This window comes from Zootoca vivipara, chromosome 7 (assembly GCF_965207765.1).
Source record: "Zootoca vivipara chromosome 7, rZooViv2.hap1.1, whole genome shotgun sequence".
Lineage (NCBI taxonomy): Eukaryota > Metazoa > Chordata > Lepidosauria > Squamata > Lacertidae > Zootoca > Zootoca vivipara.
The window spans coordinates 7,166,023-7,183,431 of NC_142590.1; the positions used below are offsets into that span (position 1 = coordinate 7,166,023).

General features: G+C 45.0%; 1 protein-coding gene across 2 annotated transcripts in view; it reads left to right on the plus strand.

Moving 5' to 3' along the window:
• The window catches only part of XPR1 (xenotropic and polytropic retrovirus receptor 1), a 100,680-nt gene that overhangs the window by 40,075 nt on the left and 43,196 nt on the right, over positions 1-17,409 (plus strand). The window contains exons 3-5 of one of the 2 annotated variants that reach the window (XM_088674862.1): positions 10,666-10,767; positions 11,268-11,359; positions 13,939-14,162. In XM_088674862.1, coding sequence (XP_088530988.1) covers positions 14,049-14,162 — 114 coding nt within the window. In that variant the 5' untranslated portion in view covers positions 10,666-10,767; positions 11,268-11,359; positions 13,939-14,048. The remainder of the gene's footprint in view (positions 1-10,665; positions 10,768-11,267; positions 11,360-13,938; positions 14,163-17,409) is intronic. The other variant, XM_035124297.3, reaches the window with a different exon arrangement.

A 17,409-nucleotide genomic window follows, 5' to 3' on the forward strand; every position in this document is an offset into this window, starting at 1 on the left:
GGAAAGCAACCAGCTAGCAATTGTGCAAAACGTTTTCCCACTGTACCTTGGTCTAGCTTTTTTCTGAAGCCAGGCTATAAATGATGTACCATATTCAACCAAGAATTAGCCCTCAACAATAATGTACTCAATACAGGTAGGTAGCCGTGTTGGTCTGAGTCGAAGCAAAATAAAAAAATTCCTTCAGTAGCACCTTAAAGACCAACTAAGTTTATATTTTGGTATGAGCTTTCGTGTGCATGCACACTGGTATCTGAAGAAGTGTGCATGCACACGAAAGCTCATACCAAAATATAAACTTAGTTGGTCTTTAAGGTGCTACTGAAGGTACTCAATACAGTCATACCTCGTGTTGTGTCAGGTTCATGTTGCGTCTTTTCGGCTTGCGAACACAGCAAACCCAGAAGTGTATACTTCTGGGTTTCGCCGCATGCACAGAAGCGTTCTGCGTGCTTTGCACATCCACAGAAGCGCTCTATCGCACTTCATGCTTGTGCAGAAGTGCCACTCTAGTTGCGGACTTCTTGGGGTGCGAACCACCCCGGAATGGATTGTGTCCACAACTAGAGGTACCACTGTACTAGGCTTCTTGGTTTTTTTCATTTTTTTAAAAATGTGACATGAGGTTGATGACATCAGTCTGGAATGTCACAGCTCTGTAACATTAAAGCAGTGAGGTGGAATCCAAGACTGGTTTTTTAAAACAAAAAATCCCTTTTTTGAAAATAAAAATGCCAGCAGCACTTGGAGGTGGTCACCTCACCTTGTAGAGCTGGAAAAGGTTTAGAAGAAAGGAAACCAAAATGATCAAGGGATTGGAGCAATTCCCCTGTGAGGAAAGGTTGCAATATTTGAGGATTTTTAGCTTAAAGAACGTTCTTCCATCTGTTCCAAATTTTCCAATATTCAGCTTCATTTGATATCCCAGAATGAGAATATTTGAGAGAGGGAAGAACTTGGGGTCATCCAATGAGGCTGAATGCTGGAAGATTCAGGACAGACAAAGGTAAGTACTTTTTCACCTATGCATGCAGTTAAAGAACATCACTTACTGAAGGGAGGTGGCCTCTGAGACATGCTTAGTGGACAGGTACCAGCAGATATAATACCGGTAATACAGGGCTCCTGCTTCAGTTACAGGGGTTTCCTGAAACATTCATAACAAACTCAGGTGATCTGTGTGGGAAGAGGCCGTGGCTCTTTCTCAGGGGATATTAAATAGTACTTAATCAGATCACTGGTGACCAAATAAAGCTTTATGCTTATGTTAAATGTGGCAACGTTTCTGGTGGCTGATTAAGCATTTACATATATTCAAACTGATGCTCCTATAAGAGTGCTTTCTTGCTATGTGCAGAGTAAAGTCAGGTTCTTGGCAACCAATACCGCCAATACCTTTTCTTTCATTTTTTTAAAAATAATGTATTTCTTCAGGCACAGAGACCCATTTCTATAGTTATGTAGAGGTTATGAAATTGTTTCAGCCATCTGAGTTAAGTAAAATACAAGTTGCCCAGTACTTTGTGTTTCTTCTGCACTCGTGGGGTATCACAGCAGTGATATATAGTGCAGTGACTATAACAACATTTGAGAATTCCTAGAGACAGTTCTCAAAGTGAGCTGTAGTTCCTCCTTCATCAGTTTATTATCCCTGTATCAAAATGTTTTTATCTAGCAGTTCTTAAGGTTCTATAACAGCTTTTGTATAACTTAGCACAATTCCTTTTCAATACTCCAGTGATTTTCCCCCTCCCCATCCTCTTATAACAACGGAGAGCTCCAAACTAGGTGTAAAGGGCATGTCCAGATTTCAGTAATACCTTGCTTGGTTGTGGTTTGCATGGTGCCCACAACAATTGCAATAGTTTGCAGATGTGCTCAAAAAGTTTCGAGATCACTGCCCTACCCTGGGATTTCATTGTAAATAACGAAGTAGCAAAATTGAATTAATGGCAGATTGTGCTAATGCTGTGCATGCCAGCCATGTGATTATTCTTCACTGAGGGTGTGAATAAAAAAGTTAAAGGGACCCCTGACCATTAGGTCCAGTCGTGACCGACTCTGGGGTGCGGCGCTCATCTCGCTTTATTGGCTGAGGGAGCTGGTGTACAGCTTCCAGGTCATGTGGCCAGCATGACAAAGCCGCTTCTGGCAAACCAGAGCTGCGCACAGAAAGGCCGTTTACCTTCCCGCCGGAGCGGTACCTATTTATCTACTTACACTTTGACGTGCTTTCAAACTGCTAGGTTGGCAGGAGCAGGGACCAAGCAATGGGAGCTCACCCCATTGTGGGGATTCAATCCGCCGACCTTGCAATTGGCAAGCCCAAGGCTCTGTGATATAACCCACAGCGCCACCCGCATCCTGAGGGTGTGAATAGGGAGGTTTAAAACTGACTCAAAGTACAAAATTCGGTAGAAGAAGGTTGAAATGAAATGTGAAATCTGGGCCACCTAGTCTGAAAGCAGAGGAATGAATTTGGCAGAAGTTCAAGATTTTGTGCTCCCTTAAAGGCCTTTTGGCATGGACAAAGCTTTTCAGTTGTTTTTCTTCAGTATCCTTTTAAACATGCTGGAGTTCAAAGCTGTTTACAGCCTACTTTGGGGTCTGTAACAATATGACTTGACAGTTCATGTCCCCAAAAAATGTTTATCCCAATTGCAGAATGGCAGCTTCTAATAGGTTTTGGGATGGAGCATAATCTTCTGCGGTGGTGGAAGATCCTTAATGGCTTTTTAGAAACTGAGGACTGGCAACAAGTGGTGCACAAATGTAGCAGAGAGATGTTGAAAACATACATTAAATCTCAGAAGGTATGGCACTGGAAGCTAATAGAACTTGCTCCCAGAGACATATTTTCAAATGTGATCTATTGCAATGCACCTGCTTTGTGAATTTTTGGCAGCAGACACAAGGCTACTTAGTGCACATTTCCTAGAAAGGAGACAGCTGTCATGTCAGTCTGTACTTGCCATTTACTTCTGTGCCCTCAACATTACTTGAATTTAGTCTTTTGCAGCCTTTTGCTTCCTGAACAAAAATAATAGAAACAGAAATTAAGGAGAAAAATTCACCAAAGGGTGAATTTTTTACTTTATATGAATAACACTGAATGTGATTTTTGTCAAGATCTGACCCCAAGTAACAAAAAATAGTTGATTTACCTGCAGCAATCACACGGTGTTGTGTTTAACCAATTTACATAGATATTACCCAGTGCAAGTCATGCCATGCATCATGATGAAGCAATCTGCTTAAGGTAGCACCGCACAAGGAATTTCTGACCCAGAAAGCTTTGTATGGTCACCCACACCCCAGAATGGTGTTCTGAGTTGGTATACTATTGCATCTAGCCCAGTGCTTTTGTTTGGGTACAACACTGTCAAGCATGGTGACCTCAGTGCCAACAATAGCATAAATATGTAGAAATGACTAAGGAACTTAGGCCACAGCAAATATGCACACACAGCTTTCTCACAAGATTCTGCCCGTGCTGTAGAGGGAAGTGTGGGGCAGGTGGAACTTGTCAACCTGGGAAGGTAGGAGAAGGAAAACTCTAATCCTAAACCTTGGTTGCCTTGAGGGAGATTTTCAGAGGAGGGAAAGGCTAAAGATTAAACCAGTCACAAATCCAGAGTGGGGTCCTTAAGACAGTTGGATGGCACCTTTTACGCCTCCTTCCAGCAACTCTTGAAGCCAAGTTGGTGCCAAATGTATTGCTCTGCTTTTCCTTTGGACCACGTCAGTGAGGCCTAGAGGCAGGTATTGTCTGGGCAGCCCAGGATCTCCATATACACTGCCCAGGCTTGCGCCCCAGGGTGGTCACTTCGGTGTTGCTAATGCAGTGGTTTGCCATCGTCCTTGGAGTGCACTCTGCTGTCTCTTGAGACAGATGGGTGCCACCAACAGCAACAACTGCTGTCTCATAGAGAAGACTCTCCAAGAGGTACAAGTGACTCAAAGCTGATTTGTGGGATGCATATGCCCAGATTATTCATTTCTGCATCCTTTGGGTGGCATTGATCAGTTGACAGTGCCTTGTGCCTGATTGAAGGCTGGATGAAACGGTATGTCTGCTCAGAGTTTACTGTAATAGAATGTGGGTGACCACACAGTGCTCTGTTATAGTCTTGTATTTTGCCCTGCCGCAGCTGCTTTAGGAAGATTGCTTCACCTGGTTACAAGTCTGGACTTGTGTCCTGGGTACAATGTTTAAAATTGTAAGGTAAAGGTAAAAGGTTCCCTGGCCATAGCTGTCAAGTTTTCCCTTTTCTTGCGAGGAAGCTTATTTAGCATAAGGGAATTTCCCTTTAAAAAAGGGAGAACTTGACAGCTATGCCCCTGACCATTAGGTCCAGTCGTGACCGACTCTGGGGTTGTGGCGCTCATCTCGCGTTATTGGCCGAGGGAACCGGTGTACAGCTTCCGGGTCATGTGGCCAGCATGACAAAGCCACTTCTGGTGAACCAGAGCAGCACACGGAAACGCCGTTTACCTTCCCGCTGTAGCGGTACCTCATTATCTACTTGCACATTTACGTGCTTTCGAACTGCTAGGTTGGCAGGAGCTGGGACTGGGCAACGGGAGCTCACCCTGTCGCGGGGATTCGAACCGCTGGCCTTCTGATTGGCAAGCCCTAGGCTCAGTGGTTTAACCCACAGCGCCACCCACATCACCCGTAATTGTATTTATGCACAAAACTCTATTACTATTGCATTTCTACCACCTATTTTCCATCTTTTGGGGTTCAGGCCTTGCCAAAAATCCAATTCAGCATTACTCATCAAATATGGGAAGCATTTTCATCCTGGCACATAGACTAAGACCACTGGAGAATGGGACTTGATTCTCCCAAGTTTCTGCCAAGGCAGTCAAAGGAGAACAGAACAGAACAGAACCTTTCCCTGTAGCATTCACATGAGGTACTATGATGCATGTGAGGGGAGTGGTAATTTGTAGACTTTAGAAAGTTCTGAACATTTCTCTGCATAGGCACTGGACCTATATGTGATAGAGGACCAATACATCTGTAACAGATACGCACCTGATTTTCCCCATTTAAGTAAATCAAAAACCCTGGAACAGGTTGCAATACATTTTTCTTTCAGTTGAATAATGAAATACAATGTACTGTAATACAAATTTTGCATAGCAGCTGAATTAAGTATATTTAGTTAAAAAAAATTAGCTGCTCTAGTTAGCCATGAGACCTAGTTTGGTTATTGGTGTACAGTATTGTGTTTTTTTAGTTCTGTTTTAAGTTTCCTCCTCTCCCCTTTCTTTTCCCCTTTCTCTCTCCTCCTTTCCTCTTTACTTAATTTCTTCTCTTCTTCTATTAGTGACAAATTGTATAGTCAATCTGAAATTTTTCCACAATGATCTCTTAACTCACTTAGAGACCAGTTTTCTAAATGACTCCCACATTGGTGTGCTGCAGGTTTTGGAGTGGTTGTAGCATGGTCATAATGGCACAGACTATTCCTACATAATGCGTCTCATGCTACTCAAGAATGAGCCATGTAACCTGCTATGGGCTGTTCCAATCTGCATGTTGTAAGAAAGGAGCTTAAAACTATGTCAGCCTTTGCAGCAAGGGATGGATTTTTGGGCATGTGTGTATTTTTTGTTTCAGTATTTGTATGCTACCAGACTGAGCATTTCACAACCGCAAAGCATTAGCAAATAAAAACACTTCCTATTACAAAATACATATACAATAAAAATAAAATAGGTACATTAAATGAATCAAAGCAACATAAAATGCCAATCAGGCACATCTCTCCAGCTTCTGTTGCATAAGCATTTTGTTCTTTTCTAATCTATCAAACTAAATCAGCTTCCAGATAAGCAATCTCTGGGAGATAGCAGCAAGCCTGTGCCCTATCCATGGGCAAGCACTCTATAAAGATTTGAATTTAAAAAACTCCCAAGGAAAGGGCGTTCTTTTGGAAACCAACTAGGTGCCTTTTGAAAACTACATTTGTCATGGAGCTGCTTAACTGAGGGCCAACTTTTTGGCATCCTAGAAAGGCTTTTGTATCCTTGTCCTGGTTGGCTTTGAACAAAATAAATGCACAGTAGCCTTGAGCAGCACTACTCCAGCACAGTTAAATTATTGAGCTGCTAAGGGAGCAAAGGAAAACCTTTTGATGGCAGGTTGTATTGCTTACACTCCCGTTGAAAGCCAGTAAATAGGCATCTGTGTGAAAACAGATTAGAAAGTAAGGGTTATGAAAAGTGTTTGTGCAGGTCAGCTTTAATATGACCCTGCTCCATTTAGATGTTTACTGCAAATGAATGCGGAGGAAATCTTTGTATAAAATTAAAGCTCTGCTTTGTGTTCAAGGTTTACTTTTGTCTGTCAAATACCTTTATGCTTTTGCATAAATCGTATGTACAGTGGTACCTCTGGTTAAGAACTTAATTTGTTTCAGAGGTCCGTTCTTAACCTGAAACTGTTCTTAACCTGAAGCACCACTTTAGCTAATGGGGCCTCCTGCTGCCGCCGCGCCGCCATAACACGATTTCTGTTCTCATCCTGAAGCAAAGTTCTTAACCCGAGGTACTATTTCTGGGTTAGCGGAGTCTGTAACCTGAAGCATTTGTAACCCGAGGTACCACTATACCACATTCTGTGTAGTATCTAAGAATGAGCTTTGGACTTCGTATATTGCTTTAGCCAGGAACTCGTCAAATGGCTCATTTCTCATTCTGCTGGTCCAGCCCCCCACTCGCTTTCAGGACCCTTTCCCTAAAGATTCTTTGTATGGCTTGGGACTCCACCAGGCCTCCCTGCATGGATAGTGCCATTTTGGCTATATAGATGCTAAAGAATGAGTTCACTCTTAATGTATGCAAGTGAGGCCCCACAACAAAATGGTGTGAGCAGGAGGAAATAAATACTCAGGTAGACATTGTCATACTTCAAGCAAAGCTAATTGCTTGCTGTTAATATCCAGCACAAAAGGGAGGCTTGATTGAAAATGTAACCTTTCATAGACTGCTACAGAGATCACCTAATGATGGTGTACAGTAATTTAGTTTCCAAAAGGTAGCTTAGGAGCTTCTTTGGTCACCATTGGTAAGGGTCAGACATTATAGTATCTCTGAGGGAACACAGGACCCCCACAATACACAATTATTAAACTATGGCTGGCGTTGGGTCTAAACTAAGGTTACCAGACGTCCCCATTTCCCAGGGACAGTCCCTGGATTTACAAATCAGTCCCCTGACAAAATCCATTGAAGTTGAAAAGTGTCCCCAGATTCATTGAAAAAAATCTGGTAACCTTAGTCTAAACTGACTCTGTAGGGCCTAACTGACCCTTATTTGTCTCAACTATTTGAAAAAATGAATCCTTGACACCATGTAAACCTGTAAGTCTTGAGCCCTGCTCAGCCATGGAATTTGAACTTGCATCTCCCTAATCAAATGTTCTTCGCTATCATAGTACAGTTTTAGGTCTGCAGGTGTGTAAATTGAAATCCTCTTCACCAGGCCCTGGTGCACCTCATTCTGTTCTATTCTACCCATGCACACATCCTGCATACTGGTTTAAGAGGAACAGGACTTGCTGTAGTTTCTGCAAATGTTTTCATGCTGCCTTTTGCAGTCGTCATGTGATTTTGCTTCTCCACAATGGGAAATTTCTCTCTTGCGCTTAAGGATGTTCAACGTTTCTCTCTTCTTGCTATGCTTTTGTAATATTGACGATAAAGGAAAGACTTAATTGACTTTTAAAGACATTTGTTGGAGTTTTCTTAGAAGAACCCTCAAATGTTCATATTAGTTTGTGAACAGAACATATCTTGTAAAATCAAGCTCTGTAAAAGACGTTAGGCCCTTACAATGAGGAAGTGGTGGGGTTTTTTTTTTTATCTAATCCTTCCTCACAGAAACTGTTTTCATTTGCTTTATAAATCTTCTGGTTCAACAACATGTCTATGTGACACATTCCATTGTTCAGTTTTTAAATGTCAGGGAGGAATTATAAAGGGTAACCAGAAATTATCTTACTGTACTTCAACTTTAAACTTTCTTAAGTATTCTCTCTACCCTCTTTGGGGGGGAATTATATGGTTGCCTTTCTCTTACCATTGGAGATGGTAAAGAGTGTGTGCATGCTTCATTATAAGTCCAGTTGTGTATGTGTCAGGAAACCACCAAGGGTCAGAGCCTGGTGGGTCAGAGTGAGGGCTCTTGGATGCTGCCAGAGCCCCAGTACCTAGCACCTGGTAGCTTCCTCCAGAAGGTGGAACTAAGGCTCAGGAGGAGTTGCAAACCCTTAGGGACGTTGTGGAGATAAGAGCTCCAGAGAAAGAGTTGCAGAGGGTGGACCTAAGTACTCGAGAGGAGGAGGCTCCAAGAGCCACAGTGACGGCCCCTCAACTGACCAGCTCTAGTGGAGAGGGTGAGGACGCGGGTGGCACTGTGGGTTAAACCACAGAGCCTAGGGCTTGCCGATCAGAAGGTCGGCGGTTCGAATCCCCGCGACGGGGTGAGCTCCCGTTGCTCGGTTGCAGCTCCTGCCCATCTAGCAGTTTGAAAGCATGTCAAAGTGCAAGTAGATAAATAGGTACCGCTCCGGCAGGAAGGTAAACAGTGTTTCCATGTGCTGCTCTGGTTCGCCAGAAGCAGCTTAGTCATGCTGGCCACATGACCTGGAAGCTGCATGCCGGCTCCCTCGGCCAATAACGCAAGATGAGCGCCGCAACCCCAGAGTCGGTCATGACTGGACCTAATGGTCAGGGGTCCCTTTATCTTTAGTGGAGAGGGTGCTCACCCAGCACCCTCACCCCAGCAGAGAAGGGACCAACGGAGGCGGTTCTGGGTGCCCCAGGAGTTATGCTGGCGTAAATCACGAAGGGAGGCGCTTCCGGATTCTGAATCAGATTAGTAAAGTCATCCCTTTTGATGCTCTGTCTTGTACGTATGTATATAATAAAACCCTGTAAAACCCAAGCACTGCGTTTGGAGCCGCTTACCCGTGAGGAAGCTACACACACCATTACAGTACAGTGGAACCTCGGTTTACGAACACAATTGGTTCCAGAAGTCTGTTCATAAACCGAAGTGTTCGTAAACCGAAGTGAACTTTCCAATTGAAAGTAATGGGAAGTTGATTAATCCATTCTAGACGAGGAAAAACACCCCCTAGAACGGATTAACCGCTTTGCTCCGATGCCTTCACAGAGGCCGGGGAGCGTTTCCGCGACTGGGCTGCAGCCGCGAAAGCGGTCCCCGGCCTCCGCAAAGATATCGGAGCAAAGCCCCAGCCTCCTGCACAGCCCAGTCGCGGAAACGCTCCCCGGCCTCTGGAAGGCATCGGAGCGAAGTCCCGGCTCCGATGCCTTCCGGAGGCTGGGGAGCGTCGCGAAAGTGCTCCCCGGCCTCCGCAAAGACATCGGAGCGAAGCCGCTCCGATGCCTTTGCGGAGGCCGGGGAGTGCTCCGATACCTTTGCGGAGGCCGGGGAGCACTTTCGCGACTGGGCTGTGCAGCTGCGAAAGCGGTCCCTGGCTTCCGGTTGCCGGGGACTGCTTTCGCGGCTGCACAGCCCAGTCGCGGAAACGCTCCCCGGCCTCCGGAAGGCATCGGAGCCGGGACTTCGCTCCGATGCCTTTGTGGAGGCCGGGGAGCGTCGCGAAAGTGCTCCCCGGCCTCCGCAAAGGCATCGGAGCGAAGCCGCTCCGATGCCTTCCGGAGGCCGGGGAGCGTTTCCGCGACTGGGCTGTGCAGCCGCGAAAGCGGTCCCCGGCTTCCGGTAGTCGGGGACTGCTTTCGCGGCTGCACAGCCCAGTCGCGGAAACGCTCCCCGGCCTCCGGAAGGCATCGGAGCCGGGACTTCACTCCGATGCCTTTGCGGAGGCTGGGGAGCCGCGAAAGCGTTCCCCGGCCTCCGCAAAGGCATCGGAGCGAAGTCCCGGCTCCGATGCCTTCCGGAGGCTGGGGCTTTGCTCTGATGCCTTTGCGGAGGCCGGGGACCGCTTTCGCGGCTGCAGCCCAGTCGCGGAAACGCTCCCCGGCCTCCGCAAAGGCATCGGAGCGAAGCCCAGCCTCCCCGAAGGTATCCGACGCTCCGATGCCTTTGGGGAGGTTTGGCCTTCGCTCCGATGCCTTCGGGGAGGCCGGGCCTTCACTGCGGGCCTCCAGGAGGCATCAGAGCGAAGGCCCGGCCTCCCCGAAGGCATCGGACGCTCAGTAGACCTCCGGCACCTTGGTTTACTAACTTCTGGGTTAGGATAGTTCGTAAACCGAAAGTTCGTAAACCGAGGTACCACTGTATGTCATGGGCTCAACTAGTTTACCTTTTTGTTTTCTCTTAGTTTGTAAACTAGAAAGAGCAGGGTATTATTGGGTTGTTTTTATTTTGATTATATATATTGTGGCTTTTATGTTGATCTTTTCTGTGAACCGCCTGAGACCTCTGGGGATAGGGCAGTATATAAATTCCAATTAATGATAATAATAAATAAATAATAATACTCCTTCAAGTCCAAGGCCTTCGTGACAATTTTGCTAGTTCACATATAGCTTTTCCATCAGAGAAATATTTTCACAGTTACAAGTTTGAAAGAGTAAGATGGAACATTTCATCAATTTCTGTGCTATGAGTTCTTTACAAAAATATTTATTTAAATTTCTTTTTGTATCTCCTCCCACCAGTCACAGATGAAGACACTGTAAAAAGGTATTTTGCCAAGTTTGAAGAGAAATTCTTTCAAACCTGTGAAAAGGAACTTGCCAAAATCAACACATTTTATTCAGGTAAGAGGATAGCATTGAGCTATATGTGAAAGTTTCAGGGTTTAAATGTCAACAGCGGAAGCTTGATGTTGGCTCAGTGGCTGATAGGCAACCAGTGCAGAACTTTTAGCAGAGGTGCAATATGTGTCAATGCAACTGGTTTCCCAGAATCAGCTGGTCTTTTAAGTAGGAAATAAGGTTCACCAGGAGCTTTGTGGAATTTCCACTTCTTTAAAACAAAACACTTATTCCTGTCTGACATCTTCCCTCTCTTATCTCCCTAGCTGGGGGATTTGCAGATTCAGGTCTAAGATGAAGCCCATCTCTTCATATGGGTTCAGCTGGTTAAAATAATATGGCATGGTGACCAGTATTTATCTTCAGTGGATGACCCCATGTTTTAATTAATATGTGTACTCTGGCTGGGGAGGGCGGGGTACAAATAAAAATTTATTATTTATTCATTATTATAGAGAAAAAACCTCTCTCTTTCCATTTCCCCCACACTGTTATCATGTCAGGGTGTTACAGGTTCCTTGTGAAGCCACTACAGAAACTTACCTTACCCCACTGGAAACAGTCGAGAACATCTATCTGAAGTTGGGAAAACTTGGTTAGTAAATAAGCAGGATGCATAGATCCAAGCTTCTTTGAGATAAGCCACCTTCCCCCAAGTTTGGATATAAAAGGAAGTTTTTTTGAAGCAAACGCTTCCAACCTCCTCATGGGCTACACTGGGGGGTGGGGGAGGAGTATGTGAGCCCCATAGTGCTAAACTCAGATAGGATGAGACCCTATGTCATACAGCTAGTGCTCAGCCTGGTCTAACACGGAAAATCCAAAGCAATAATTAAGACATGAGTACATCTGAACACTGGGACACGGGTGGCACTGTGGTCTAAACCACAGAGCCTAGGGCTTGCCGATCAGAAAGTTGGCGGTTCGAATCTCCGTGATGGGGTGAACTCCCGTTGCTCGGTCCCTATTCCTGCCAACCTAGCAGTTCGAAAGCACATCAAAGTGCAAGTAGATAAATAGATACTGCTACAGCGGGAAGGTAAATGGCGTTTCCCTGCGCTGCTCTGGTTCGCCAGAAGCGGCTTTGTCATGCTGGCCACATGACCCAGAAGCTGTACGCCGGCTCCCTCGGCCAATGACGCGAGATGAGCGCCGCAACCCCAGAGTCGTCCGTGACTGGACCTAATGGTCAGGGGTCCCTTTATCTTTACATCTGAACAAATGCAAAATACTTTCTCCTCACTACAGAGGAACCACATTCACCCCCCACCCCACCCCCCACAACTTGAATAAGTTAGCAAAGCTTGCGGAAGAGGGGGTGCTGTAGCTCACCATCTCTTCTGCAGGTTAAAGTCCTTCACAGACAGGTTATTGAATTATCATATTTAGTTCTCTTCATTGCAAACACCTTAACCACACCTTGGCTGCTGACCTTCTGTTTATATGGAGAGAAATTGTTTGTATAGTCAGCCTTACAGATTCACAGTAATAGAAGTTCATTTGTCAGGTCAGAAAGTTTTGGGCAGTCTGGGAATGTGACTGACAGTGACAGAATCTGGAAGGTGTCCTAGAAGGTATTGCTTCTCCTGTGTTTTAGCCAAAGAGGCTTCCTTTTTAATAGTACAGCCAGCAAGTGTCATAACATGTACTAATAAAAAGCAGATCTTAAGCTTGCTTTGGATTCCAGATTTCTTTTCTGAGCAGCATAGGCACTGAGAACAAACATTTATTTTGATTATCACTTATTAAATGTGTACCCTGCCCTCCTCCCAAAGCAGCCCGGGACTCTTGAATTAGTCCAGGGACTAGATCGTAAGTAGCTCCCAATGAAGTATTACTAGTTCAGTGATCATGTTCGTTCTGGTTTTCCCACCTTTCATGATGAAGAATCAAAAGTCTGAAGTATTGTGTATTTTATATTGTGATTTTATGTTGCGAACTCTCCTGAGATCTACGGGTAGGTGGCATACAAATTTTAATAATAATAATAGTGAAATACAAGGAACCTGCTAGGGATATACAATTGCCATTTGGACCAATATTTTGAGTCACCCTTAAAGATGGGTATGGACCAAACAAAGCCCAACTGGACAGCAACAGAGTGTAATTGGGCAATGCAACTACTAGCCCTCCCCCAGCCACACTGCTTTGCTGGCTCTGGTGAAAAGGTTTGGGGGTATAGGCTGTAGAAATTGGGCCAGATGGCATCAAGTGATGGCAGTGGGGCTGGCTTGGGATCCAATGGATCCCAGACCAGTTCAGCCTGACCTCACCCTTGGAATATGCCCTGTTTTGTGACTCTCCAGACTACTGTTGTTGCCAATCCCACTGGCAGTACTTCTGCCCTCACTTTTGGCAGGCAGAAAGAGCTCCATGCTTATGGGCAGAGGCTGGCAGAAATATTTTGCGCTGGGCAGAGGGAGACCTCTGGTCCCTCCAGTTTCTCCCCCACCCGCAGTGTACTTTAGAATGATGAATAATAAAATGTAACTATAATTCCTTCATAGAGCAGCGCCAGTCATTTGTAGAATCTAAAAGCAGCCTGCTTCCAACACAAATGATCAGACAGAGGTTTAAGTTGAGTTCAGAGAATACATAGAAAGGCTGAAACTTTTCCAGTATACATTCACAATTTGTAATAGTATGAGCCAAAATAGGGAGTGCAGGTCATGTTGAGTGAACTGGTTTCATGTTCAAAACCAGTGTTTTTGTTCTGGAGACCTGCAAACAGGGTGAAAATGTTCTCCATTCTCAGGGAATATTGGAAGCATTTCCATGACTCTTGATTTGAGTTTGGAATTTTATAGACAACTCAAATTGACTGTGGGATGGCACACCATCTACACTGATTGGCTAGGGAAGAAGCCTACAGAATTTTTTGGTCTTTTTTAAAACAACAACAACAGCAGCACACCATCAAAGCAGTAATAAACAAAACATAAAAAGCATGGGTGTTTTACCGCCTCCCCATTTTTCATTGGTTGAAAGCTCCAGTTTTTAGCTATAGGTGTTGATGTTAAACTCTTGTTTCCTGTCAAGATAGTTAGAAAAATACAATATAATGTGCATGTGTTCATACAGAGTTCCCAAGAAAATATTCTGACAAATTTGACTGAGTACTCATTTGTAATATTGTATGATCACACTCTGTTGCTTTCTTCTTTCCTTCTAAAGAGAAGCTTGCTGAAGCTCAGCGCAGGTTTGCTACACTACAGAATGAACTGCAGTCTACTTTGGATGCACAGAGAGAAAACCTTGGTCTCACCACTCTGCGGCAACGTAAAATGCCAGTCTTCCACCTGTCCCATGAGGAGCGTGTTCAGCACAGGAACATCAGAGACCTGAAGCTGGCCTTTAGTGAGTTCTACCTCAGCCTCATCCTACTGCAGAACTATCAGGTATCACCTGTGCTCCTTAAAGCATTGTGATCTTATTGTCTAGTCTTTCCAACCAAATAGTTTTAGTGATGAAGCCAGATCTTTGCAATGGGTGACGCCAAGAGTTCTCATGGTGCTCTTTCCGCATTTATGCTGCACCATAGATGAAGCAAGCCAGAGTTCGACTACTTTTGTTGTCTGAACCTTTTCAGATGGCACAGCAAGCCACAATCTAGCTTGTTTTGTCCTTGGTTTGACAGCAGCAGGAGCTAGGAAAAGTGCAACAGGAGCTTTAGAGTTTTAAACTTTGGTTTAATGTGGTATGTGAACCAGACCACTGCGTCAAACTGCTGAAATAGCTAGCTCAGTTTCTTAGGTTGGAGCAACTTTCCAAGGTCTCAGGCAGATGACTTTCTGCCTGTGCTTTTTAATTGGAGATGTGGGATTTTCCATCTGCATTCAAAGCGTGTCCTGTATCACAGAGTTGTGCCGTCAATCCCCCTCCTGTATGTTGCCAGGAGAAGCCCACTGCATTTCTCAATCACAGGCATTCTGTAGCCTGATAAGTAGGTGGACTGTGACTTTGACACCTGTAGTCATAATCTCAAGTGCTCCTCTCGGGTATGGATTTGAATCCCTGCCACACAAAATGCTGCCAGCAGCCATCTGGGCGGAACATTTTTTGGCCATGGACATTTAAAAAAGCCTCGGTCAGGCAGGAAAGGAAGGATTTTCATTCTAATCAAAGCAGTCAGCCTACTTCATAGCCTGGTGGGTAGGAGACTTGCATGAAGAAAGAGAGATTAGAACCCCACCCCAGAAGAACAGTTAGTTCTTCTGCGGCACCAAAGCGTCAACACAGACATTGTTGCAGTACAGTACATTTTGTATTGTCTTTGTGAGTGGAGCAAACATTATGCAAGGAAGAGGGAAGGAAGCCAGTTGGACAAGGAAGAATATAACTTAGCATAACAAGGTCCCTGTGAGCGGTCCAGTAGTTCAGAGAGAGAACACTTAAAAGGGAAATGGTACAAAGGTTTGAATCTCAGTCCAGAGAAATAGAACTATGGCATTGGCCTTATAATTTTGCATGGGAAATCGGAAACTGGGTGCTCATTTGTGCTTTTTGAAAACAGGGTGATTATGATAACCTAGGTTCTTTTCTGTGCCACATACCTCAGCCAAGTTCCCCCTTCTCCTGTTAGGTATGTAGTCATCTCATTATCCCACATCGAGGGGGCACTTATTTGAGGAAATACAGTCATACCTCATGTTGAGAATGTGGGTGCAGCTGCAGGCAGGGGAAGGAGGTCCCCACCACTGCCACCCCTCGTCTGGCTATGGGAGTGGAGCTGGCTAGCGCTGGAGCTGAGTTTTCCCCCTCCTGCCCTGCAGCCAGGGGTGGGGGGCTGGCTTAATAGACTACACAGGGGTGGCCAACTCCCAAGAGACCGCGATCTACTCACAGAGTTAAAAACTGGCAGTGATCTACCCCCTTTTGGGGTCAAAGTTCTTGAGCTTTTTTTACAAAGGAGGAAGGCCCATTTGGGGGGGTTGGGTCAAAGTTGTTGAGTTTTTTCAGGGAGGAGGTAAGATGTTGAGCTTTTTTAAGGGGAGCCACAGTTGTTCAGCCTCTTTGGAGGGAGCCAATGGTCTATCAGTGATCTACCGCAAACGTCCAGTGATCTACCGGTAGATCACGATCTACCTGCTGGACATGCCTGGACTACAGTATAGTGCAAACATAACTTTTGTATGCAATTGGAAACAAATAATAATAATTGCGTAACTCAAAATTCACTTTACTGCAGTGGTATGGAACTGAACCTGCAATATCTCCAAGGCATGTTGTTACTGAAGCAGTAATAACCCATCCGGTATAAGGAGTTGCACTTCAGTGCTGTGCTTGTTTTGTTGGTCCTATCTTCTCCTCTTACAAATTCAACGCAGTCTGAGAAGGAACAGTGGACAGCACATTTGCAGTGGTATTGGTGGGGAGCATGAAAAATGAGCTGCTCTGTTCCTTTCAAGCCTGGGATTGCTTTCACAACATGGCAGATAGGCATTATTCTCCCATGGGGTCCCCATTATTAGTGGCTATCGCATCCAAAGTTGGGATAAGCAAATTTGAGATCCACTACAGCATTGTCTTCAAGCACAGTGATTTACTTTTCCCTTAAGAATCAATGACAGCCCTTCAGCAATGTGGAATAAATAATGGGCACGCACTCCAATATATTACTGGGGTAGAAGCCATTGCAAGCACTCAAGCATGTCCTAGACTAGAGTTGATTGTCATGACCCTGTTAATCAGGACAGAGTTTGAAGCTATATTGTCAACTACTAAGGAGTCAGACAGATTTCCTGACTCTGAACTGGATCCTGATGATCAGGGGACCACTGAACCCAAAGCTGGCAGGCAGGAGTTTACTGACCCAGCTACCACAGCATCAGGGCCCATAGAACCAAAGGCAGGACCCTTATGAGTGCCTTCCAAGCATCTCCCATGCTACCTTTTTAGTCCAGTGGTGCAGGGAGTGCACTAGGTGAGATGTCATAGAGTGCAAGAAAATCGCCTGTCTTCAGGCCAGACTCTAGTTCCCCAAAAGGAGGAGAGATGGACTGGAGGCAGAGCTCACAAGGCCTCAGTTCACATTCCACTCTTGTTGGAGCAAATTTATCACTAGGAGCTGTCCTTGGTGCTGTGATAGTGACCTGTTCCATGGGCTCCTTCCTAAGACTAGAACAAGATATTGGTGTACTTTGTTTCTTAAAATAAAGGATAAGTGGGAGGGAGCTATTGAGAATTGACAACCCTTATCTAATTCACTTCCCCCATCAGCATAGTTTCATGTAAGTGGCTGAGAATTGTACACCAAGCATTAAATCAATAACCTTTTAGGGATTGGGAGGGGGATGAATGTTGGGGGCGGGAGACTATTTACTGTTAGATGAGGTAGCTGGGTGTTCTGTCTTTGTTTTCTGCCATGCACTTTAAAAGCAGAACCTCAAAATGTCCCTGGAAAACAATAGGGGCAGCCATATTTTCTCTGTGCAATTCCCTTGAAACAACCTTATGTCACCACACACTATAATTTTTCTGGGGCATTTAAGGGACCCAGGGTATATGTGCCACTGGGCACTCCTTTTGCCAGAGGGTTGGGGGCACTAGCAGTTGGCCAGTATGGGTTTATGGATGTTTATTAGGAACAGAGGGCATTGGAAAGACTATGTCGAACTAGCTAAAATACACATATAGTGCTATTAT